Source organism: Coccinella septempunctata, chromosome 2 (genome assembly GCF_907165205.1).
Source record: "Coccinella septempunctata chromosome 2, icCocSept1.1, whole genome shotgun sequence".
Classification (NCBI taxonomy): Eukaryota; Metazoa; Arthropoda; class Insecta; order Coleoptera; family Coccinellidae; genus Coccinella; species Coccinella septempunctata.
In genome coordinates this window covers 47,876,480-47,902,302 of record NC_058190.1, presented here as the reverse complement: position 1 = coordinate 47,902,302, position 25,823 = coordinate 47,876,480, and the positions used below count along the sequence as shown (strand labels likewise).

Below are 25,823 nucleotides of genomic sequence, written 5' to 3'. Positions count from 1 at the left end.
ACAATTCGACAATCCTAAGTTTCCATTTTCATTACCACGTAAATATCGAACGAGCCAACATCCTAAACGAAAACACATGGTCGAATCAGGAGATAAGTATTTTCTCACTGCTTTGCGATAATTCACCTAACAAACGGTCTAAGGTGTATTAGGATCTATTTCAGTAATAATTTTCAAATTTTTTTTTCAACTTTTTCATTTTGAAAGTTTCGGATATTTTATTCTTGGTGAAACGCTTCATTTTAACCACTTCTATACCGTTGAAAAAAAAAAGCCTCAACTTTGGAAACACCCTGTATACATATCTACACATAGGAAAATAATTCTTTGCCTGATAATTCTTTTAAACTTCACGTATTCTTGGTAGATCCAAGCGCTATCTCCCGCTTCCCGAACAGTGCAGAATAATTGCAGTTTGCCGAAGACATGTACGAGAGCCGAGGCATGCCTCAAAATGATCATTAGAAGCAGAAGCCGCTTTCAAAGGCGTGTGGATATATTCGCGTCGCATCGATGTAGATCACGCGCTAGACAAGGAAGCGCGTAGGCATGCCTCAAACCTCTTACTTCTGAAAGAGGAAGTGGGATGAATATAGAAGAATCGTAAGATTGAGCAGGATTATTATTGAAAACAGAGTGCCGTACGGTATGATGGGAAAATTCGAAAATTGAACTGAAAAGATGATGAAATGGATTAATAAAATATTCGATTTACGTGTAATCTCCAGCATTTATTTGGTGAGGCACTGCCTCACCTGCCTCATAGGACAAGCCGCCACTGGAGGTTTCAACGTCAACAAAAAACCACGAACTGCTGTTGTATAAACCTCGATTTTACTCTTGTAAATGGGAAAGTTGAGCCACTCCCTTGCTAGGCAATTAATTGCAATAGCAAAGCTTCATTCAGTTATGTTTCGAGAGTTTCTTTGAGGAAATAAATCATGAATTATTTCCCATGTTTATTGAAATTGAAAGAGACAAAAGGTTAATAAAATATTGGGATTCACTTCAATAATTTCTATTTCCTACGAAACTTTTTCAAGGATGCATGGAAATTATTCAAATCTTGTCGGTATTCCAATGCTTACACACATTGGATCACCCTGTCTAAATTAACTGAATTAATCATAATCGAAGGAAATCCAGACAACCCTTCACAGGAGTATTGTGTGAACCAGCAAATTACTGCCTGAATTTTGTCCAACATACAATGATGTGGAATTCACAATGTTGTCATTCCTGCGTCGCATATACCCAACCATTCAAATCACATTTGACTATGCAATATCACATCACACGTATATTAATATTTCTGCAAATACTTGTGGCATCATGATGTTGAACATAATGAACGCCAGGAGGAATTTGTTAACTTGCTTTTAATTGGATCATTAAAGTGGTGAGCTATTCGAAAATGGCTCGATAGTAAAAACTTTTTGCTACTTGAAAGGAAGCAAATTTCATATTCTTTCGAAAATAAATATTACATGATTAATAAGCCCTGACAAAAATCAGGGAAGTTTTCTTAATCTGAAGGTTTTAAGATGATAAAAAGTTTGTTTTCAAAATATCTCCCTTCATGTACAGGGTGGGCAAAATTCGTTGTCTACTGAGGGAATCTCGATAACTATAAGAGCTAGAAGAACTTGGATGACACAGCTTTTTTTCAGAGAAACAAAGAAAACCGTAGCCTCCTACGATCTTTCGTTTCTGAGATATTAGCAAAAATGAGAATTTGACGATTTCGAAAAGTTCTCATAACTTTTTTGTCTTTGAAGTTACAAATTTGAAACTCGAACCTTCTTAGGCACTATTATACGCAAAATCTACCAACAAAAGATTTTTTCCTAATTAAAAAATAAGAAATTCAATAAAAGTTTGCATTTAAAGAAACGAAAGTTCGCCAAATCATTCGAAATGAAAAAAATTTTTGAGCTCGTCAGTGGATTCTACGTAAAAAGGTGTTTGTAGAAAGTTTAAGTCTCAGATCTGTAACTTCAAAGACAAAAACAGTTATGAGAACGTAAAATTCTCATTTTTTTGCTAATAACTCAAAAACAAAGAATCGTAGGAGGCTACGGTATTCACCATTCTTTGTTTCTCTGACAGAGAGCTCGGAAATGTGTCGTCCGTTTTCTTCTAGCTCTTATAGTTCTCGAGATTCCCTCATTAGATAACGAATTTTGCCCACCCTGTACCTCTAATAGTTTCTATAGTCATTATGAAAGTTGTAGATAATAAAATTCGAGCTAGAGGGTGATAAAGTGCGAGGAGCTTAGACACACATGCGAAAGGCCAAGTTCAATGTAGATGCCCAGTCTAATGTACATTCATCGCCATATATCTCAAAAACGTTCAAAAGTAGAAAAAATTGCTTCGTACAAAATTCGTAGAAGATTTTATGCTCTACAACTTCTATAATGAATGCGAAAACAATTTGAAGCCCACGAGTGGAGATAAATCAAAAAAACTGAATTTTGTGACCTTTATGCCCAATTTCTATTGTTCTATTCTACAGAGCCGAAGGTATCTCTCCTTATATTAATCTGACACGCTCGATTAATCCAGAATTTGTCTCTTGGTTTCCCCAACTACAGAACTAAGTACCACTTAAAAAGAAGTTGGCATTCTCAGTACCTACATGGAAATATTCAAAGGGCAATCTTAGCTTTTTCCGAGTTTTCATGAGGGAATTCCCAGGAATCATAAACGAAAATCAGTCTTGACGAGCTCCCTCTGTTCCTACGCGAAATTCACGTAACCCCCGGCTAGAAAGTAATGGTTGAATAATTCTGCTTACGTTCGAACCATTTATTAAATATTACACGTTCATTCCCACTGCGCGAAAACGGCATAATATTTCAATTCCAATCCGAACGAAGAATTTTCGTTCCATTTATGTGAAATACGACCGAAGAAGTTATTTGTTATTGCATTCGGGAAAATGAAATATTCCGGACCTTTCGGATGCAAATAAAGCGCGACAGATCTCCACGATCGAGTTTTCTGATTTGTTTTTTTGTTGATGTATTTTCGGTTTATAATTTCGTATAATGTGAAAACTTTATAATTAGATTTATAGGTTTTTCTGTTATTAAATTCGTTTCTTTTCAAATTTTAAGTGATTGCAAGCTTATTTCAATGTTATGTAAAGGAAGGACGAGTTTCGAAGGTCTTAAAAATTGGTAAAAATTGGACAAAAACAGTTTTGCATCAAATATAATTTTGTGCTTTCAAAAACGATATCGCTAAGATGGTGTCCCAAAACTACACACCCCAAGGAACACAAAGAGCCCTTCCACACCTACCAGCTCCCACTACAGCCCGAGCAATGACTCTTCGACAGCTTTTTATGTCGAAGATATTTATCTTCCTTTCGTAATTTCAAAAAATGAAACCAAGTGTCGAATAATATTATCATTATATGAAGTTGTATATGATATTATTGGATGGGAAATCGCTTGAACAGCTTCTGTATTAATTCCATCATCGTTATCATCAGTGCTGAAAAAGCTGCGTCCCTCGTGGCACTTGAATACGTTATAACTTTTTATATCAATACGAAAAGCTGGTACAACCCAGAGTCCCGGTAGATAGGAAGGGGCCAGAACGGCCCAAATTTCATTAGTCGCGGTAACAACTTACGCCATCTGGTACAAACGTAACATGCAAAATTTATTATGAGGTGTGTGAAAATCCGATGACAGGACTACAGACTACAGCCCCGTTGTGGATGAATAATGAAAGCGGCCGAAAACGGCTTACGCCATCGCTAATGTCATGTCCTTTATCCTTTCCGTTGCTATATCGAATTCTGGAATATCTGGAGATGCTCAGAATTTCAGGAAGAATTCATGGCCGGGTATCAAAAAGGTCTCAACATATTTTCGTCGATCTTCTTTGCCTATTTCATTCATAGTTGCTTTTCGATTTATGGCTTCTAACATCATGAAAATTATTCACAATTCACACTCTAATCGACGTGAAAATGAGTGAAAATATGGTAGCAGTAATAGTACTTTGATTACGAACAATTTCATTACTACCAATTCTTCTTAACTTTCACTAGAAACGAAGTATCTCCAATGACCCCAAATACATATATTATTCAGAGAGTCTCAAACATGTATGATGGGATGTTTTATGATGAGGAGCTACATCCATTAGTTATTCAGACAGAAACGTCTTCTGGAGGCAAAAACTTGCTTGAACTGTACCCCATTATAATTCTTGTTCTTGTCTTCATGTCTTTCACATTTTACTATAGTTCATCTGTATATTTTATGATATACCGAGCATCTCATCTGAAAAAATGCACTCTTTTTTTGTTTGTCCCAGTAGTGCCTCGGAATTTGAACGCCCCTGTATGATAAAGAACAAAGATTATTACACGTAAATGATACACAGGATACTGGCAATTTATACCGAAAATTTCAGCTCTCTAGGTTTCCGAGTATGGAAAAAATGAATGTTTGGCATGAGAGAAAAGGAAAAAATCAATTACTGGAAAATTGAATATTGAAATAGGTATGAGGAAGTACAGAGTGTGCCAAATTCAATGTTCACTGAAAGCATCTCGAGAACTATAAGAAAAAATCTTTTTTTATGAATAGCTTCGAATGACCCATCCTATATACACAATAAAATCTTATTGGATGGAAAAATAAGTTTAAAAGAGAGCTCGCCAATTTCTTTTGAAGTTGATAAAAACCCATATAACTGTCGAAAAAAGCTCCGTTTTTCGTAACCTTTCTTTCCACTTAAAAACGAGAGGAGATAGAATGCCTGTTTCACGGATTTGTGGAGGAGACCTGCATAATATTAGACGAGCCGGCAAAAAAATTCGAGAATAAGCGTCCTTCCTAATTTCGGAACTTCCGCAGCTATTGTTCTTGCGGATCTACATAATATCACAGTCAGCGAGTCGAAAAGTTCATTTTCGGAGTTCAATCTCTTGTTGCCCTCGTGGAAACGTGTATTGTTTCGGATATACGTTGTCGACAGCATTTGAATTTGGTCCCACAATCGCATCAACAGGATTGATCAACTTGATTTCGTTGTAAATTGAGTTGAACCATGTGCGGACAGATTGAGAGAGCAAAACTTCGTGAGTCTAGTGATATCTAGGGATATTTTAGAATGGGAATTCCAATGGATGCAAAATGGCGAAAGCGTCAGTTCCAACTTGAAGAATATGTTGCAAAAGAAAGAGAACTTAAAATGCGATGCCATTACTCGTTTTTCTTCTGAAGAGTTTTTCCTTTAAGACATCGATATACATAGTGAGTAAAAAACAAAAAACGTACCTTTGATATTTATTATTCTGTAGAAAAAACGCTCTAAATCGCGACAATTTTCATCTTATATAGCAACTTTTGAGGTTAAGGAAGGTGTTGAGTTTTTTTTGTACCAAACATTTCTGGCCCTTCAAAATTATAGAAAAAATCAGATAAACCAAGTGAGATCTGCATATTTTGTGGAACCTAATACAACAATCAAACTGCCACCACTTGGAAACTAATTGAATCATGAAAATTTATTGTATCTAAAATTTGCACATATGGATATTTCGTTGAATATAGTTCTCGTAGACAATATTTTCCCAATTTTTCGTATTATGAGTGTAAAACTATAATACAAGGGCTTTTTAAAAAGGTCTGAAATCTAATCTCCGGTTGCGATCATTTCTGCATCTGACTGCAAAGGTTTTCCGATTAGATTTTTCTTGAAGTTCAGGAAATTATAATTGTCGGGGCAAAACAAAGCCTCTGGAAGTGCGTTGACATTCTGATAAGTTTCTTTTCATGGCACCCTTGAAATGACATCTGAAGTAAATCGAATAATCTTCTTCATCAACTTAAAAAAGTCGAAGTTCTCAGGTTTATTCCTCCATTTTTATGCAGATCTTCACCGCTTTCCAATGGACCAAGTTCCTCCTCATTTCATTGAAAATCTACTCTCCAAGAAATTTTCATTTCTCAAAAAATTTATCCAAAAGAGTGTTTAAGAAATCTAGCAAATTTCTGAAGTGAGCAAGTTCTCCATCGAATGGAGAATACTTCCATTCTTCAGATCTGGGAGTTTTCTCTCCTTTATTTTCGCATTATATGTGAAACAAGTCCAGACTTTTCTTTCATGTTGAATATGATTAGTTAGCAAACGAATAATTGCGATGGCGTGCTAACAATGAGTATCGGTATTTATAGTCCTGACTGATGTGGGAATATCGAATGCCAACTCAACCTTTCATGAAAGACTAGTTCACGAAAAGTATATGATTTCTAGACCGAAAATTCGTGGCATACGAACAAGAAAATAAATAATCATTCAATCCTAGTGCGAAATTATAGTGTTCAGTACTTCAAATAGTAGCGGTGTGCCATTCACAGGCAGTATTTGATTTAGCACAGTAAGCAGTTTTGAAAGAAGGATTATTTATGTCTCCTCAACGTCGCATGTTAATGTTTAGATTGGCAAGCAGAATGTATAGCAAGTTTGAATTGAATCATTGTTCTACCACCCTAAACGATTTTTTGTGATAAGTAATGCACCTATCGATTGTTGCAAAATGGCGAAGGTTTCGGTTATGGTTGTAATCGATACATGGTCAAATTCTTGCTTATGCACTTTTGAAATAAAACTTAAAGGATCCACAAAATACACAGTGAGTACATAAGAAATGGAAAGAAGGTTCAACTGAACTCTCGCTGAACTTCCGCAAAAGATTTTATTGAATGCAATATCTATCTGTAGAAACTTCCCATAACTCTTCAAGTGAACTGAGTATAAATTTCGTAATTTTTATGGGCGAAAAGTAATCTTGATCTTTTATGATTCAGATTAATTTTATCAAATCAGAGTAATAACAGCAATTTGAGACTTATCGAAAAATACAAAAATACTCTGGATTTTAAACCATCACTTGATACCTTGTGTATAGGTTTTTTTATTGCTAATATTACTGCTAAATTCCAAAAACATACTGGAAGTTTTACCCCACAGTAATAGATGATCCTTTTATAGTAAGAGCCTTCAATGGCAAAATCTCCGTTTTGAGTATATGAACTTTTTTGTGGAATTGTTGCTCGATGGTGAAAATTTAATTTAAAACACATTTTCGCCAAATTTCTCTGAAATAATGAGGTTCAAATTGGGGTTTCCGAGTTTACCTTCCAACAAAAATATCAAGACGAGGTAGTTCCTCCAGCTCATTTTCCAAGGCAGCGCTAACACTCGAGGCACTCAAATTCCGTTCAAACACTCATTTCGAAAATTTTCGGGCAACACTTCGAAAACATTATGTCATTCCCCATTATTTCATTGCACCAGTTCATGGTCCATTTCCTGAAAACTACTTGATCTGGGGTTCTGAGAGGTGTCGTTTTAAGAGAAAACGCGTTCACGCAAGTTCATTCGCTGGTCCCCGGCAATCTTTCTGGTTAGGGGAAAACTTCGCGTAAAACTGTGAGGCGGGAGTTATCATCGCTTTATTTCCACCGTAGAGGCGCTCGCCTGCGCGCCAAACGCTCCTTGCTCTTCGGGGGATGCATTGTGTTAGGTTATGGCCTATGGATACCTATGCACTCCTATCTACCTTGACATAGGATAGGTATACTATGTGAATTTTAAATTCATTCATTTTATCTCCAATAATAACGTCGTAATCGAAACCCACAAAAACTTCCCCCAGAAATTTTAAGTTAACGTTTGGAGAAATAATATTACGTATCGAAGAACTAATCATTTTTCGATCCATATTTGTGGATTAGATTTTTATATGAATATATCAGAATCAGTTTATAAAGAACATGTCTACTCGTTCCTTCACCTTTTCTCTTCTTACTTTCGGTGCGTTATTTCCGATTAATGAAGCTTTAGAATCTGTCAGAATAAAGAATAAAGAGATTAGGTATGTATACAGGTGCCTGTAAACAAATGCGAAGGTCTTAGGGAGATGATATTTTTTTTTAAATCGACCTCCCTTCCAAGATACAGCCTATGGAAGGCGATGACGAGTTGACAGTTTTTAATTTGAGTCATAAAACTATACATAACATGAAGCTCTAAGTAGATGTTACTCACACAATTTTTTTAGATCTCATAATTTTATTATTAGGGGTTGAAAATAACATCTCCTTATGATACCTATGAGCTTAGGATATTTCATTCTATGGAATGAAATGGAAAAACTGATCGTAGAGAACTACTCATAAGTTTTTATTTATTCCGAGAAAAGTATCGACTGTATCGAAATTTTGCAAGAGACTTTTTTTCTCCGGAATCGAATGGGAAACCATAAGAGAATTAAATTTCTCGAAAATCTATCCCACGAAAACAATTTTTGAAGGAAAATCATAAGGGGTTGATATTTTCAACCCCTAATAATGAAGTTATGAGATTTTAAAAAATTGTGTGAGTATCATCCACTTAGTGCTTCATAGTATGTATAGTTTTATGACTCAGTGTTTTTACAACCCGTTAAAAAAATTAAAAACTGCCAACTCGTCATCGCCTTCCAAAGGCTGTATCTTGGAAAGGAAGTCGATTTCGAAAAAAATTTATAGGAACAACTCCTCCTCATTTTCATCGTTAATGGCAGGCGTTGAACCCCGAGATCGTTCTGCTCCTCCCGGGTTTTCACACCAGCAGAGAATCGTACTAACAGTAGGGGAAGAACACAAAGAGTAATATTTTAAATTAGAAATTGAAATGGGCTCTGTTTATTGTGCCCCCCATCAGAGCTATTTACAGCTCGCCTACCATCTCCAGAGCTTCAATGAACTCCTCGTTCCTCCTAATATTTTTTCGTTCAAGACCTTCTTTGAGTTGGCTTACAATGGCGAGGCACTCTGTGATAAGGTGAATTTATTTTCCTTCTTGTTTATTTCAAATAATGGAAAACTAGATGGAACTATAAATTTTTGGGGGCTTTGAATTCTCAAATTATACAAAGCTATCAGTAAAAATTTTTTATTTTGACAAACAATTAACAAGTATTGCAATAAAATAATAAATAATATATGAATCCATTTTACACAAAAATGAAATCCAAATGGTGCTCAAAACCCTACTATTGGGTTAGAAATTTAGATCAAACTAGAATCACAAGGCTTCACGAGATTCGGCACTATGAGAATCACAAGATCTCTTCAACATTGGAAAATGAATTACCCTAGTTGCTTATTTCTAATATCACCAGATACACATGATTTTCAATAGCAGCAGATTTGAATTCAAAGGGAAAAATTGTATCTACTTCCTACATTATCAAAATCATCATCATCATTTGTCATTCATTGGCAATTTTTGTGGTGAACAAATGAAATACATTATCCTAACTCATAACTGGCAAGGTACAATTTTTGTTATATAGGGAGTGACTATCTCACAGACTCCCCTGATAAATTTTGAGCTTTTGTAACTGTGGATTATTTTTTAAACAACTACCTGTAAGTTGTCAAATCGATATTTGAGAAAGTGTATTAATTACAAAGAAAATATTTGTGACACAATATTTTTTGAGGGACTGCCTCACCAGTTATGAGTGAACAAGCCTCTGTTATTGATTCTAACAATTGAGCTACAAACTAAATACTTGATCCTTTACATCCAAGACCTTTTCCATAATCACCAAAACCAAAAATACAAAATCTAATAAAATAAGAGCTCAACTCTTCTGCTTTTTGTACTTAGAACTAGCCATTACAATTGTGAAAATTAATCTTACAATTTTCTCATATGTCATGAATGTTAACGCTGCCATAAGAACAGTTTGGAGTAATTTAGATTCCATGCCTCTGTAAAGAGATTTAGGACCATCCTTTTTAATCATAGACAAAAGAATAGCTAATGTTCCAGGACCCAAATTTCTCTCAGCTCTTTGTTTAGTTTGAACAACTTGAAGAGGGTAAGTCACAAGAGTAGCTAAAAAGTTATAGTTATGTGAGATTCTACAATTCTAGAAACTACTTTTCTTCAATTTCAAAGAACAAAAATGCATTAGTAAAGTAAGGATTCAATCTGACTGAATAATAACCCCTGAACCAAATGTGGTATCTATATATAATTTTTTTTAATTGAAATGTAACACTTACCAATTGTCTTGGACACTGCTCCCATGAGGAAGAAAGCCCATGCAGAGTCTGTTCTCACATGTCTCTTAAGAGACTCATAAACAGTAAAATGTATCACAGGATTGACAAGTAAAATAAGAGATGGTATGAAACTAGACCATAATGCACCGATCCCCTCATTTTTGGCTATATGAAACATTCCATCTAGAAGTCCTGTGTAATAGAGCTGTTTCTGCAACTTCAATCTATTGTTAACAACCCATAAAGGTGTTGTTGTACAAATATTCACAAAACCAGCTAAACAGCTCAACAACATATCTAACTGGGCTGTATTATTCAATTCCCCAAATTTAAGGGACTTTAAACTATGGAATGAATAGAAAAATACAAAACTCGAAACTGCTATGGAATTAAGACATGGCTGGCAACCTCGATATAGAGCTTCACTAAAAAAAAATTATGTTTCAATCTTTCCATCAACTTTTCCTTGTGAGAACTCACACTCCTTCATTTTTCAATATATGAATGATAGCTTCCTGAGTGGTTTTATCTTTCAATGCAACATCTTCCACTGTGAAATTCAGATATATAATCATTATTTAGTTGATCAAATAATTGTTCGAAAAGGAAAGACGTACTAATAATTATGAATTACTTACGCTGCATTCTGAATTTAATAGTTTCCAGTGGATAGAAGCATACCATAGAAAATATACCACCCTGTAAAATTAAAATTTAGTAGTATTGTTGTTCTATATGAAATTTGTAAGTCTACTCACCGCGGCTCCTGCAATAGCATGAACTAAATTTTCGTACGTGAAAATACTAGATTTTGAGAGCGACATTATTATTAAAAATATTAGTTCCTCTTTGATTATTAAGACTGCAAAACGAAAACTGCAAAAAAAACTGACCACGTATGTATTTTATTGGTCGTAATAAAATTTTCTTCAATTATCTTGATTCAATTTATACTCAATAGTTTAACGATGAAAATAATTAAAAATTTACGAAGCGCACTAATTTTAAATTGATTAGAAAAACGTAAAAACAAGGAGTTTTCCGAGTCGGCGAGGATTTAGGTTAGGTCAAGATGTCATGTCACAGCGCTGTGAAGTGAGCTACTCTGTTATCTGTGGAAGTGACTGAAGTGAGCCAGTTATCGAAAATTCTATGATTCTAACCTCAAAGCTGACATTCTCCAATCTATGTTCTCCGTTTCCATAGACGTTTGCATAGACCATAAAGTAAGTCAAGATAGAGGGGAAACTCAGCTACAAAAACTGGACCCCTTATTTAGTTTGTTGAACCACCGCATGGGGTCGCTTCCATCGCTGATTTTACGTTTGTAAACATTTCCATAACCTCATTCTTTTCGTCTTTGTCTGCAGTGTGAAGTGCATCGTGATTCCTAAGTGTTTTTTCTGATAATTGAATAAGATGTCGGAAAATAGAAATATTAAAAGCAATAAATTTTGTGTGCCGAACTGTGGTGATAAGACTAGTAGACGTCATCGGTTTCCTGAAGCAGATAATAAACAACCGGAAATTATCAAACTTTGGATGGAAAAAGTTTGTAATCCCTTGTTGACTACTAAAAGTACTGAACAAATACGAAAATCCTATTTTGAGTGAAAGTGTGAATTTATTTTTTACATATATATGGGAATTATTGGTTACATGAATATTAGTGCTTTATGATGAAGGGTTCTCCCAAATTGAATTGAATTGAAAAAATCAGCAAAGTACTGATGAAACGTCGACTAAGTTAAAAAAAAAACAGTGTTTTCCTTCAGTCCTATAACCAATCATTCCCATAGGACATTATAATTATTTCTATTTTATATTTTACATATATGCCCATACACTTTGATGTATATATATCGACATTAGAATCATTTCTATTTTATTTTTTTCCTATCAAGTCCATACACTTTGATGTATATATGGACATTAGAATTATTTCTATTTTATTTTGTACTCATAAACCCATACACTTTGATGTATATTATATGGACATTAGAATTATTTCTATTTTATTTTTTACTTATAAACCCATAAACTTTGATGTATATTATATGGACATTAGAATTATTTTTATTTTATTCTTTACATATAAGGCCATACACTGTGATGTATATATGATTTATTTATGAAGAAATATAGTTATATCATTGCCTACATATGTGTTTTTTTTTATTCAAGTCATCAAGCTTCTGAGAACATTGGATGTGAAACAACTCGTACTGGAATGGTAATATAGCATCTTGACATGCTATATTAACTCATTCCAGTACGTTGTTTCAATCCTGAACTTCAAAAATCAAATCAAATGATTTTAAATAGGAAGCATTTCAAATTTTCCCGCTCATTTGTTTCGAATTCCGGCCGCCAGAGGGCGCTTTTATTTCCTCGAACCACCGCATGGGGGCGCTGAAACTTGACCCCACTTCTTAGTAGGGGAGTTTCCCTTCTATATGGGTCTGTTCTGTGGCATAGACATAGAGACTATGTCTATGCCCATAAGAAAATGTTTGGTTCTAGTGGTTCGTGATATGAGAATTAAATTAACTAAAATCATTGCTTTTTTGATAGTGTTTATAAATATAAGTTTATTCTACTACTCCTTACGCCTTTTCAGTTACTACCATAAAATAGCTACTGGAGAATTAACTTCTACAGTGTACATCGAAAATAAACCGGAATTCGAATTGAAATTACTGAGCAGCAATAAAATTCCCGAGAAACTCATAAGCAAATTAGTTACCGTTGTAATTCGAGAATTTGAAACACATGACAATGATGTATCTTCAACTGTTCGGTCAATACTCAAAATTTTCAAGAACATTCAAATATTCATTCTTTATGATAACATACCTTACCCACCATTAAAAATCATTTCTAAAAGCTCTAACAACAGTAACTTGAAGCAATGGAATTTGTCCCCATCTCTTGGTAAAATAAATACACAATCTCCGATTTCCAGCATTGATACAAAATATATCCTGTTTATACCAGATGCCACTCGGATAATTTCAGCCCATTCTATACAAAAACTTTTGAAAAAGGCTAATGAATTTAAAGGGACAATAATAGTTTCACCTGTATCTGGTAATAGGGTCTTGGAATGCTTCAGGTTAAATGTTAATACTAGGGAGTGGAGTTTGAAGTACAACATTATTAAAAGTTCTTATTGTGATGCAGTGAATGGAAAACAGATAATACTTTTGGAAACTGAATTACTGAAGAATTTGTCGCATCCATTCTTGCTCCCATTTCCTTCTTCTCTATATATTCAAACAGCAGCTTTAAATGTAAAGGTAATAACATAGTATGTGTTCTCGTACTTGGAGCATGTTCTATAAAAACTTACTAGATCGCTTGCTGCTTGCCAGTGGTATTGAAATGTTTAATTTCTATTCAATTCAAGTTTTATCATAGTTTATTATGATTATTCCATTTTCCTTAGAGAATCTAGGTTATAAAGGTTACTTTCAGCAGTCAGGTTTGAACCAGAAATTCAACTATTCGTTTCTGTTCTAGTTTGTCAAAGATAATGAGTATGTATCTATATCAAACAAGTTTCCTCTCTCATATAATGACAATTTGGTTATCAGCTCAATGTTTGAAGTAATTTGAGGAATGTTCCTTAGAGTAGAAATTAGAAGTGGCAATGTATTCAGTCTTGGTGCCCGCCAGAAAATTTATAAACAATATGAATATAACATTTTCTAAATTCTTGTATGGCTTAATTAGATGTAGTCAACCACATTTTTCCTCCAATAATATATAAGATAAGTGTGATAGACTTCATTCAATCAAGACACACAAGAATTTAGAAATGGTTAAGTATTAATTAATATTTTTTGGAAGGGCACCCATCAGACTAATTGATTTGAATTTTGTTGTAGTTTTATAATTGTGATGTGTAGTTAGCCGTAGAAGTCAGGTAAGATCATTTTCAATGTAAGATTCTTTGTATATTTTCACCTATTCAAAAGATTAACTTTTTATTTACAGGCATTTATACTGAATACAGGAATGTTTCATGAAGGAAATTCCAAATTCAGAACACACCATTCAAAATGGAAATTGAAACAGATAAATCAAGAACGTTTGAAATCACTATATAAACTACTTAGGATAAAACTTGTGGTGAAAGAAGGCAAAAGTGAATATTATGGTTGTAATAGGGAAACGCCTCGATGTTTTGGAGAAGTCATAGATGCCATGCCTGTTTACCTCTATGAAAATAGATGGACACCCCCTTGCTGCTTGACACATTTGAAAAAAACAACAAAATACGTTCTTGGACTACTGGATCAATATGGCATCAGATATTGGTTAGAAAGTGGCAGTCTTCTAGGAGCAGTAAGAAGTGGTGATATACTGCCATGGGATCATGACGTGGATATAGGATACATGATAGAAGATAGTGATCGCTGTAAATGGCTCCAAATTGCACAAAACAAATCTGTTATAGATAATAAGGGCTTCTATTGGGAAAAAGTGAAGGAATCTAATCAATTTAGAGTTCACTTCAGCAAGATCAATAGGATATTTGTTAATCTACTACCTTTCGTTCATAAAAATGGAACAATGTCAAGAGATTCCTTATTTGAGTCAAGTAAGAATATGGAATTCCCTGATAACTTCTTACACCCCATGTCTAGTATTGAATTCATTGGAAGAAGTGTACCATGCCCAAACAACGTCAGAAAGTTTCTAGAGAACAAATTTGGAAAAGGTAGCATTGAGAAACCAGAGTATCCTAATCCTAAGGAGAAAAAGTTTCAGACAAAGTAAAAAAAATTTGATAGTGATGAATTACTACTCATAAAAGTACCTAAGCTTAAATAGTTGGATTGATAGAAGAGTGTGGTGAACAGAACTGCCTTAGAAAGTCAAACATCGAATGTAATGATACTCATGTAGTATGTACTTTTGAAGTTATTTAATGTTGATGTTATTCTTCCATTTCAAAGTTTGTCATTTTTAAATTTTATAGATGTTCAGGGTGTTTTCAAATGTTACTTTTTTTACCAGGAAGTAAAACTCATCAAAATAATCCAAAGGTCACCAATAAAAAACTAAACCAATGAAAGAACAAAAAAAAAACTCACAAACAGAGTCTAGATGCATGTACTGAACTAAATCGTGCATGTCTTTTCAGTACTTGAAATTTTATGAAATCATATTGAAATTGAGGGACTGATAACTTCCAAATTGAGTATTTCACAAGACAAATTATTTATGAAATGGGTTTTTTTTCGACGCGATGTACCTATCAAAAAGGCTTACCTCTGAAAGCGCCCTGTAACTAGAGGATATTTGGAAGAAGAGTTTAGAATTCTATTGAAACCTTAGCATATATGCAGTTTATTATGGATATAAAATATGTATATGATTGTTGAAATTGTGCCAAATTTTATGTATTGCTGGAACAATTAATGTTTAATAAAGTCCTTAACCTTAATTAAAAATCTTTAATATGCACTTCTCCCAGATCATTTTTGTGGTGGATGGGGCTATATCGCGCTTTTTTTACGAAAAGAAAATTGACTCTTTCTCAACCAGAAGAAATGAAATTTTTAAAAAATCCTCATACCTGACTGCCAAAAAATATTGTTGAAAGGGACCTGAAATTCCAGTAAATTTCAAAAAAGTCTAAAACAGGTTGGTCAATTCTAAGAATTATAAATAAGTTTCATCCAGCAAGAAACATTGATCGATTCTCAATAGGCAAATAGTGTTTTAAACTCATTAGCAAACAGAAGGCTAAGACACATAAAAATTAGTACAAAAACTTTGCTAAAGACTATTGCAAACTTTTATTATGAGGATCAATAATTTGAAATTTATAAAATAGAATATTCTAGGTTGAATACGTGTTCTGCTAAGAAAAATATGCAATAATATTCATATCAAGTAAAAAAAGAAATGGTTAAAATTTAGCATTTCTAGGTTTCAGAGATCAAGGCCAAATTAGTGTTACATATTTTCGGTACTTTATTGAACCCCTCCAGAGTTGCTTGAACTAGTTCTTTTCATACCCTATTATCAACGCTGTCAACACATTCAAAATAAATACAACAGGAATAGATTAATGACATTTTTATAGCTCAATGGTAGTAAAAATAACTATGTAGCATAAATTAGAATAAAATAATGTGCAAATTCTCCATATGAAAATAATCTCAATATCACAATTCATAAAGATTACTTTTATACCGAAAGTTGTCATGTTTTTTCCCTTTACTTGAAGCTAATTCATTTTCCCACTTTACAAACTGTCCTTTCTGTATTTTCAAAGATGGCAAAAATTTGAAAAAATTTGCAGTTTGTCAATATCACCATTCGGTCTAAAAGTATTATATGAGTTTTATACTTCGAATATAACAAGGTAGTTTTCGTAAACATAAGACCAACTTAAAATTATGAATAATCGCAGTCACTTTGATTTTTGGCCGTATTTATGTCTTGGGTGAAATTTCACTTGGACCATATTCTTCGGCCATCAATATTTTGTTAACATAAACAACTCTTTTAGCATCATCGAAAAGACAACAAACATACACACCTGCTATTCTAAACACAAATTCACTATCACCCTGCTGTTCCCTCAAGTAGATTGAACGAGGGTCTTGAGATAATATACTTTCAATAATTTTTTTCTTTTCCTCTTCCTAAAAGAAATTAAAAAATTTATGCATCTGAATTCAATGGGAATAATTTTAAAAATTGATAATGAAATTTTTTTTAACTTGAAAAGTTCCTATTTCTGTACTTACTTCTGCTCCGAATTGTCTTAATTGAATGATTGCAGACATCCTGAATTGTACCGTTAAGGTAGGCACCACAGGGTTATCCAACCATTGAGGTACTCTAATTTCATTATTGTATGAATTAGGATGAGATGTTGCATTTGTACTTGAGTTAGTAACTGAATCTTCCTCTTCTCCATCAGGTGCTTCACGTTCAACCATTCTCAAATGTGCACTGTATTATGAAAAAGTAATTTTTGTTAATGAAGAAACAGCCTTGTATGGTTTCCTCACATGCCCATTCTGTAGATTAGTATATAGGACAAATATTTCACATAACTTACTTGTCACTAAAGGAGGAACTCCTTCTATCAATGTTATTACTGGCTCCTGGAACCGTATATCTTTCACTTTCTTGACCTACTAGTGTTCGAGATTCAGAGTGTTGAGGCACAGAGTTGTCCTCATTTAGTTCAGAGGTGTTTTCTTCTTCCATTGGTCTAGTTATATTACCTTAAAATTAAAAAATTGATTGAATACTTAGCGAAATTTCTGCTGCTCTATGGTGAGATGAATTTTAATTCGATTACTTGAATTTGTCTAGTTAGATCTATTACCCGAACTATATCCATAAGCAATGGAATTTGGAACATCATAATGAGGAATAAATGGTTTTATATCCAAAACAGGTGTTTTATCCATCATATCTACTCCATTAAAAGTAATTGTGTTTCCAGATATTTCATTGATCTTTACCAATGATAACCCTATTGGGGAGGGTCTGTGTGGGGATCTTGTTCCAAAAACTCCTAGTCTCATTCCATTAAGTCTGGGTGGTGCAATTTTGGCAGGTAAATGTGTTGATTCCGTTTGATGAAAGTGGAATAGTATCCTGAAAGATTGTCTGAATTGTAGAAATGATTGATTCTTGCGTTTTTCTGTTTCTACTCACCACATATGAGAGAACTTTTCCAAGCCCTCCAGTGCATGGTGGGGATTTGTAAAAACATCATTATTGAGAATTAACTTTCCTAGTGCTTCGCTGCATACATTTGGTTGTCTGGGGATACCTCGTTTGGAAGGAAATTCTGTACTTATTGTTCCTATGTACCTGAATTGTGCATAGTTAGTATCTCTATTACGAGATGTTGTTGGGGGCTGAATTGCTGTTAGATTAGATTTGCAATTTTCACATTTGAAGTTGCTCAACTTATTTGAGATCTTATCACACATATCCTTATGTTCATATTTGAGTTGGGATAATTGTTTCCTGAAAATAATCAATGATGGCAATAATTCACTTTTAAGCAAGAGAATTACCTCAAATTATTTATTTCATTTCTGGCCATTTGCAACTGATTTTGCAAATGAGCAAAATCATTAAGTGTTTCGTGTTCCATAACAAAAATTCAATATTATTGAGTTAAAATTAGAAATTTGATTTTTTCACTTTTCTCCACTGCTTTTTTCAAACGCAGAAACAGACGAAGGATCTATTCATCATTTGAACTTAAAAATGTGTGATGTGTGACATGTGACATAGTAGAGCAAAAACTGAATTATGTAATCCTCTTCTATGCAGGTTATGATAGGTTACGTTTTTAATCGAAGGCAAAATTAAATTACTCAAATTCATTCGAATAAATTAACTGCAAGAAAATAATCTTCAGCAATGTGGTTAGAAGAAATCGACGAATTCTTCAAGGGTTATCTACCTTACTATATTTTATTATTTCTGCCAATTTTTATTATAATATCTCCTATTAATCCGGTTCATGGATCTCATGAATTTCCCGTTTATCGAATGCAGCAGTACGATTTGAATGGATTATCACATGGTGAGTTTATGGGAATGAATGATATGTCGATATCTAAGAAATAGTAAATACCAGCATGTTGAGTAGTCCAGAATATCAAAAAACTATTTCACTGCAGGAAGTCGTGGAGCCTCCATAAATCTAGAAGCCAGGTCTCTAACAAATTGGAAATCGCCTAGACATTGTGTTGTTACGAAAATGAAAGATTTATCAGTTGCACAAATGAGAGATGTTGTTACCAAAGCAGGAGCTTTATTGATTTTAGTTCCGAGTGATTTGACCACTCTATCTCCTGAGGAAAAAGAGGTTGGATATAAAACCATTTTCAAATTTCATATGGTTAGATTCAATCTTAATGGCAATATATTTTTCTCAGCATTTATCATCGCTTGAAGGTGCTCTGATGAACCAGGAAACTTCCATACCTGTTTATTTCATAAAAGACTCACCAGAGTTTGAACATATTTTTACTGAGATATCAGTGAATTCAGCAGCCAATGATTTGAAAAGATCTGCAGCTGAAGCCTTATTTTCCTCAGTGGCTGCTAATGGTTATCAAATTGTTGTTTCATCAGGTACACCAAGTATTAAGAAAGATGTAAAAGTTGCAACAATTCAGGGGCAACTTATTGCAAATAATTTGAAAGATGAAAAAGTTTCTACCATTGCTATTGTTGCTCATTATGATAGCTTTGGCATCGCACCAGTAAGTTCAATCTATATTATCTATTTTGCATGACTGGTTTTCCTCAAGAGGGAGGACACCCTAATGAATTAGCATAATCACTAAGTGCTGTATAGAAATGAATAATTTTGAGGAGAGGTTAGGTTCATTTTTACATGAAAATATCATTTTTTGTTTTTGCTATAAGGAAAGAACAATTGAGTTTACTTATTGAATCCCAGAATGGTGACTATCACTATTTGAGAGGTATACAATGTCGAATATTCAGTATTTTTAAGAACTTCGTGTTTATTCAAAGATTGCTTTCTAATCAATAAATAAATAATGAAAATGGAGCAATCTACTGAAGTGCTCTGGTTATTTATAAATGAGTAAATGTTTAGAGATAGTTTTATTGAGAGTGATAATATTTATGAACTACAATTATTATTTGGAAATGTAAAAACATCACTTTTAGGAGCTATCTTTTGGTGCTGATTCAAATGGTTCTGGAATAGTTGTCCTTTTTGAATTGATCAGGCTGTTCTCAGAATTGTATGCTGATCCCAAAACTCATGGGAAATTCAATATAATCTTCCTTCTCTCTGGAGGGGGAAAAATTAATTTTATGGGTAGTAAGAAGTGGTTGGAAGATCAGTTAGATTCTTTAGATGGATCACTCATCCAGGTAGATATCATATAAGCAATGAATGATGAATTATTGTACTTTTGATGATTTCTTTCAGGACGCATCTTATGTTGTATGTTTAGATACCCTCGCAAACAGCGACTCTCTCTATATGCATGTTTCAAAGCCTCCTAAAGAGGGCACACCTCCACATTCCTTCTTCAGAGAACTAAAAGCTGCTGCTGGATATCATTCTAATGTAACTGTTGAGGGGGTCCATAAGAAAATTAATTTAGCAGAGGACATTCTAGCCTGGGAACATGAAAGATTCAGTATACGAAGATTACCAGCATTCACTTTGTCAACGGTGAAAAATTACAGAGATAATAATAGAAATACAATTTTGGATGTGAAAAGCCATGTCAATATAGATAGATTGGAGTACAATGCGAGAGTGATTGCTGAAGCAATTGCAAGGCATATTTATAATGTTTCTAATGAAGCCATATTTGGAAAAGCGATGGTAAGATTTAATTTCATGTTGCCCTCTCAAAAGGAAAAGATGGTATGAATTAATCTATTTGAATCTGAATATTGGAATCATATTTCTATGATTCCTCAAATACCTGAGTAATCGTTTACCTTATTGTTTTTTTTGTAGGATGTGAATAGGGAACATATGGAGTTTTGGTTAGATGTGGTAACTAGCCAACCACGATCAACCCAAATACTAGGCAGTAAGGATAATTATCTCATTAAAGTTTTCAAAGACTATTTCGATCAACATTTAATCGATACCAAAGTTTATTATGCTAGTCCGGATAAGAGAGATCCAGAGTTCAATTTTTATGATATCACCAAAAGCATAGTGAATATCTATAGGTAAGTCGATACTGAATAAAGTAAGAATTTTTTACAACCAACTTCTTTTTCAGTGTGAAACCTGCAGTATTCGACCTTTTCTTGACTTTCGTCATAGCCTTATACCTCACAGTTATTTATTTTCTCGTACAAAAATTCTCATTATTTTACAATTTGGCATGCTGCTTGACTGCAAAAAAAAAGACTAAGTAATATATACGACTTCAAATACAGTAAGTAGTAATTTTTAGAAATATTTGGATCAAATGCATTTTTCTGTTATTCAATGAGTATTTTTTACTCAATAATTTTGTTTCATTTTCATATACATAGTTAATTTATTTGTTGAAATAAATAATTTTTTTCTCATTTTCGTCTGACTTGTTTCTGCACTTTTTGTAGATTTGACTGAAATGGGAGGGTGGGTTTATTCTGGCCAGTAACTTGTTCCCTAATCCCCAACTCTGAAAGTAATCTTGAATGTTTCATGTTTTCAGTTGTAAAACTCCAATAATGCACCTATGTAGTAAAGTTGAAGTTATAAGCCAGCATAAACAAGCCTTAAGATTAAAATTTATACACTTTTCGGCCATTTCTGATTAAAATAAACATCCTGAAGTTGTTGAGCAGTGTATATTCAGTCAGTACATAGACTTCTGTGGTCTATGGGCCCCAGAATTAATTCAAAATCGTACTGAATGGGTTATTACCAACATATTCTTTAATAGAGTGTATATATGTGCAAACAAGTGGTAACACCTCTTTATTTGTTTAAATCAATTCTAAGTTCATCAGGTATTGTCCCCCTTTTTTGGATCATTGAAATCATTTTCACTTTTCTTATCTAATTCAAGCGGATTGAATTCTGTCTCATCTAGGGAACTATCCTTTGCAGAATTTCCAGAGTCCTTCTTTATAGTTTCACTTTGTTCTTCTGTAGTTTCATATGACTTGAGAAAACTTACAACCGTGGTCTGGTTGTTATTCTGAGCTGCCAATAGTGGTGTTTGACCCCATCTATCTACTGGATCTGTCTTGACTTTTGCATTTTTCACTAAGAACTCAACACATGCTAAATGGCCCTCAACGGCAGCCAGGTGCAACGGTGTTCTACCGTCATAATCCGTCATTTCTAAGTTTATTCCATACAGGAAAAACCTGAAATGGTGAATATGAAGTTGAATTGTTTCAGCAAATCTTAGATTTCAGAGATATGAATTTTGTGTGTTAGTTTTCACACACTCTGTATATTTGGATTAATCATTTCGGTTTATTCCAAAAATTGTGAAGGATATAAATATTGGAATTGTGCTTCAATAGATTTATCAGAGATGTCACCTTATGTGTGAATTGTAAATAATGTGCAAAGCAGGAGAGGAAAAACACAAAACATTGTCCAGTAGCTTTCATTGCTTACTTCTTGAGAATATGCAGATGCCCACCAGCAGCAGCACTCAGTATTTCAAATGTAGTCATAATTGTTTTATCAGTTTGTGATATTACTTTCCTTCTATCTGCATGATCAGGGTAGACCCTCTGATTGTCATATTGATGAAAAGGATACTTTTTGACCAGTTCCTGTTGTAATTGGGGAAAAATTGAAGATTTTTCACGTGAAGTTTGGGCATTACTCTTCTAATGTACTCACTTTACAGAACTGAATTCCTCGTTTACTGTTCCCCAAACGTCCTAATCTAGGAGACCATAGGCCTATCCCCATAACATCAGGAATGGCAATAACCATTGCGCCACTAACTCCTGATTTTCCGGGAAGTCCAACCTAACGGATAAAACAATGATACTTTTGTTATTATTTATTTGTCTCTGCCATTATGTGAAAAGTTTAGTGGCAGATTCCACATGTGACGAAATTTGTATATCCAAGCGCGGGAGTTTTCAAATGGTTACTAATAACTAAATTGCTCAGTTTTAAACATACTCACTTCAAATGCAAATTCGCCAGAATAATCATACATGCCGCAACTGTACATCAGAGAAAGAGTATCCTTAACACTGTTTGCTTTGAATATTCGATCTGACGTTATAGGATTAACCCCAGAGTTCGCAAGAGTTGCTCCCATCAGTGCCAAAATTCTTGTTGTAACATCTAGCGAACAGCACTGGAAAATATTGTTGTTCGGTTAGGTTCCACCCCTTAAGCCAAACAATATTAAAGATTAAAAAACCAGCTTCTAGTCTCTAATGCATTTACCCTAAAATAGAATTTCAAAGTGTCTCCTAGTCTCGATTTTGGAGGAAAACATTTGTGCTCTTTCAGATAGAAAGCAATGGCATAATTTCTGTCGGCAGCTTCTTGTTCAGATATATAAACTGATGTATTGAATCCAACATGGAGGCCTCCGGCTAATTTCTAAACGAACATGGATTAATGATGAATTATTGCTAGGGGCAACATTCTCACATCGAAGACGGTTTTGGTCCTGTCGAACACTAAACTTGGTTTTCCTCCAAAATTGTCCACCATGGAATGTATGAGGGAACAGACAACAATAGCACCTGGATTTATCATGGGATTATGGGGTTTTTCTGAGGAACAAAATAAGGAAATGTAGGATTTTCATGTTTTTCAAATAATTTTAATATTTTTTTTTGGGGAGCTTCAACTTGCAGACCTTCTTTAGGTCTAACGGCATTGGATTGTTGGAAAAAATAATACTCACTCTCGTGATTCAAAATCAACTCGTTGAACATCCTCCCACTTGGTTCTTTACCAACATATTCGTGTACGACGTTTTCCCCTAAGTTATCTAGGGCCATTGCGTAAGTGAATGGTTTCGAAACCGATTGTATAGTGAAATATTCTTTGAAATTGCCTAAGCTGAACCTCTGACCATCAACCGTACATATACTTAGAGCCCAATTTGATGGATCCACTTGCCCAAGTTGGGGGATGTAGGTTGCCACCTATGGGAAATATTCATAAAAAGACCAAGATTAGAGAAGAGCACAAGCTATTATAGGTCATGCCAAACTTTATACATAGGTTGACCATTCGATATTGATGTTCTTACCTCACCTTCTTCATTTCGTCTGCACAATTCAAATAAATCCTCAATTTCTTTCTGAAAATCTAACCAATTGGAAATAACGAGCTCACTTTCAAAAGCTCGTGTTATCAATTGGATGTTTGACTTCGTTAATCTGAAATTAATAGTTAAAAGCAAAAGCAATGAACTGAAGCTAGCTTACTCTCTGAATGTGTCTGCGCTGACGCCTTCGTAATAATTCGAATCGTTATTTTTCTTGTATTCCTCAATTTGGTTAAACATTTGCGAGAGTCGAGGATCGTCAACTTTTAAACCTAAGGCATCCAATTCCTACAAAATAGTATTCAGCAGCATATTACTGGAAACAGATTTCGTACTTACAGTTATAAACTTTGGTACAAGAAGTAAGTTTGTTTCGGGATTTTTGAGGAGATTGAATATTTTGTCGGATTTTCCTTCCGCGTAAAATCTAAAAAATTTCAATCAAAGTCAATTCGCATCTAAATCGAACTAGCCAACCACCATAACTCGGAGTATCAATAGGAAGACCATTCTGCGGAGGAAGTTGTGTGATGGTGGTTGGCGAGTTCCATTCAGATCGTAACTTTTCTTTGTATCAATTACTTCAACTAGTTTTTTTCATTTTACTTTTCATAAGATACCTAATGAACAAGAAAGATGGGAAGGAAGCAGTTCATTATCTTGAAATTACTTACTCTTTTGCTCTACGTGGAGCATAATTTCTTTGATTCCAAGTATGAAAACGTAATTTTTCCAAAATGCCTTGGCTAATTCTCCTCATACCATAAAAATCAATTTCATTTACTTCACTGAATATCACTTTCAGTTAATGAACTACCAAACTCCAACACAGTTTTTCTAGATTTCTCCTAATTTGTATAATTGACAACATGATGACAGTGGTTGATTATTAATTGATTCTAGGGTGGGCCATCAGAGGTTTTGAATAAAAGAAGAAAAATTTATGAAGTATTTGTTTATTCAAATTAACAAATACATACAGAGAAAATTATAAAAATCTAAACAATAAAATAATGATATATCATATTAGTTTGCCGCTCAGCTCGTGCAAAATGGCAAACCAGACCAAAAGCCCAACAGGAAAACAACCAATATCAAACGAATAGAAGGCGACGAAACGACCGAACTCTCCACCCCCTTCACAATGGAAGAGCTGAACTCCGCCATAAATAAATGTAAACCACGGAAGGCCGCGGGACCGGACGATGTCCTGACTGAGCAGGTCAAGCATTTCGGGCCGAAAGCAAAACAGTGGCTGTTAGACATGTTCAATGCCTGCTTACAACAGTGCAAGCTTCCTAACATCTGGCGAAAAGCCAAGATCATAGCTATCCTCAAGCCGGGCAAAGAAGCTAATAGCCCAAAGAACTACCGCCCGATCTCGCTGCTATGCCACACGTATAAAATCTTTGAAAGACTCATATACAACCGACTTTCTCCGGCCGTGGAACCAACCCTTATACCTGAACAGGCTGGATTTCGCCCCGAAAAAAGCTGTACGGCACAAGTGCTCAACCTAACCCAGAACATTGAGGATGGTTTCCAAAGAGGATACATAACGGGTGCCATTTTCGTCGACCTCACGGCGGCATATGACACCATCAACCTCCGACTCCTGATGCAGAAGATATACCACACAACGAAAGATATGAACCTTACAAACATTATCAGGAACATGCTTCAAAACCGGAGGTTCCTGGTGGAGTTCCAGGGAAAGCGGAGTAGGTGGAGGAACCAGAGAAACGGCCTGCCACAGGGAAGCGTGCTGGCACCACTACTCTTCAACATATATACCAACGACCAACCCCTCCCTGAAGGAACAAAGAGCTATATATATGCAGACGATAGGGCAACCACAGCACAAGGGAAAACATTCGAAGAGGTGGAACAACGATTGAGCGCGGCCCTAGTGGAGCTGGATACGTACTATAGAGATAACCAGCTGAAGCCAAATCCGACAAAAACG

At 34.5% G+C, this 25,823-nt stretch overlaps 6 protein-coding genes across 7 annotated transcripts in view; 2 read left to right on the top strand and 4 right to left on the bottom strand.

Annotated features, from left to right (window-relative positions):
- Positions 1-7,445, bottom strand: part of LOC123308630 — a 188,932-nt gene extending 181,487 nt beyond the window's left edge. The window contains exon 1 of the mRNA XM_044891378.1: positions 7,170-7,445. Coding sequence (XP_044747313.1) covers positions 7,170-7,212 — 43 coding nt within the window. The 5' untranslated portion in view covers positions 7,213-7,445. The remainder of the gene's footprint in view (positions 1-7,169) is intronic.
- Positions 7,446-8,956: 1,511 nt separating this feature from the next.
- Positions 8,957-11,183, bottom strand: LOC123308628 (peroxisomal membrane protein PMP34). The gene is made up of 5 exons (XM_044891376.1): positions 10,853-11,183; positions 10,733-10,793; positions 10,575-10,644; positions 10,095-10,519; positions 8,957-9,924 (listed from the first exon to the last, which is right to left on the bottom strand). The coding sequence occupies exons 1-5, from the start codon at positions 10,916-10,918 to the stop codon at positions 9,668-9,670; spliced, it is 879 nt and encodes a 292-aa protein (XP_044747311.1). The 5' UTR covers positions 10,919-11,183; the 3' UTR covers positions 8,957-9,667.
- Positions 11,184-11,198: 15 nt separating this feature from the next.
- On the top strand, positions 11,199-16,389 carry LOC123308626 (fukutin-related protein). The gene is made up of 4 exons (XM_044891374.1): positions 11,199-11,296; positions 12,595-13,028; positions 13,092-13,393; positions 14,094-16,389. The coding sequence occupies exons 1-4, from the start codon at positions 11,247-11,249 to the stop codon at positions 14,877-14,879; spliced, it is 1,572 nt and encodes a 523-aa protein (XP_044747309.1). The 5' UTR covers positions 11,199-11,246; the 3' UTR covers positions 14,880-16,389.
- Positions 16,173-18,342, bottom strand: LOC123308627 (tRNA (adenine(37)-N6)-methyltransferase). Its single transcript, XM_044891375.1, has 6 exons — positions 18,158-18,342; positions 17,790-18,107; positions 17,455-17,729; positions 17,182-17,350; positions 16,865-17,072; positions 16,173-16,759 (listed from the first exon to the last, which is right to left on the bottom strand). Exons 1-6 carry the CDS (start codon positions 18,235-18,237, stop codon positions 16,547-16,549), a joined length of 1,263 nt encoding a protein of 420 aa, XP_044747310.1. The 5' UTR covers positions 18,238-18,342; the 3' UTR covers positions 16,173-16,546.
- Positions 18,343-18,401: 59 nt separating this feature from the next.
- On the top strand, positions 18,402-21,176 carry LOC123308625 (nicalin). The gene is made up of 7 exons (XM_044891373.1): positions 18,402-18,675; positions 18,773-18,960; positions 19,031-19,360; positions 19,797-20,006; positions 20,065-20,469; positions 20,608-20,828; positions 20,882-21,176. The coding sequence occupies exons 1-7, from the start codon at positions 18,510-18,512 to the stop codon at positions 21,018-21,020; spliced, it is 1,659 nt and encodes a 552-aa protein (XP_044747308.1). The 5' UTR covers positions 18,402-18,509; the 3' UTR covers positions 21,021-21,176.
- Positions 21,177-21,555: 379 nt separating this feature from the next.
- Positions 21,556-24,882, bottom strand: LOC123306653 (putative glutaminase 2). Of its 2 annotated transcripts, XM_044888753.1 has the most exons (11): positions 24,532-24,882; positions 24,197-24,284; positions 24,018-24,145; positions 23,840-23,969; positions 23,489-23,732; positions 23,230-23,354; positions 23,020-23,178; positions 22,751-22,927; positions 22,456-22,587; positions 22,225-22,385; positions 21,556-21,965 (listed from the first exon to the last, which is right to left on the bottom strand). In XM_044888753.1, exons 1-11 carry the CDS (start codon positions 24,615-24,617, stop codon positions 21,599-21,601), a joined length of 1,797 nt encoding a protein of 598 aa, XP_044744688.1. In that variant the 5' UTR covers positions 24,618-24,882; the 3' UTR covers positions 21,556-21,598. The 2 variants fall into 2 exon arrangements, with proteins under 2 accessions (XP_044744688.1, XP_044744689.1); XM_044888754.1 differs by lacking the exon at positions 24,532-24,882 and having other exon boundaries at positions 24,018-24,129; positions 24,197-24,245.
- Positions 24,883-25,823: the final 941 nt, after the last annotated feature.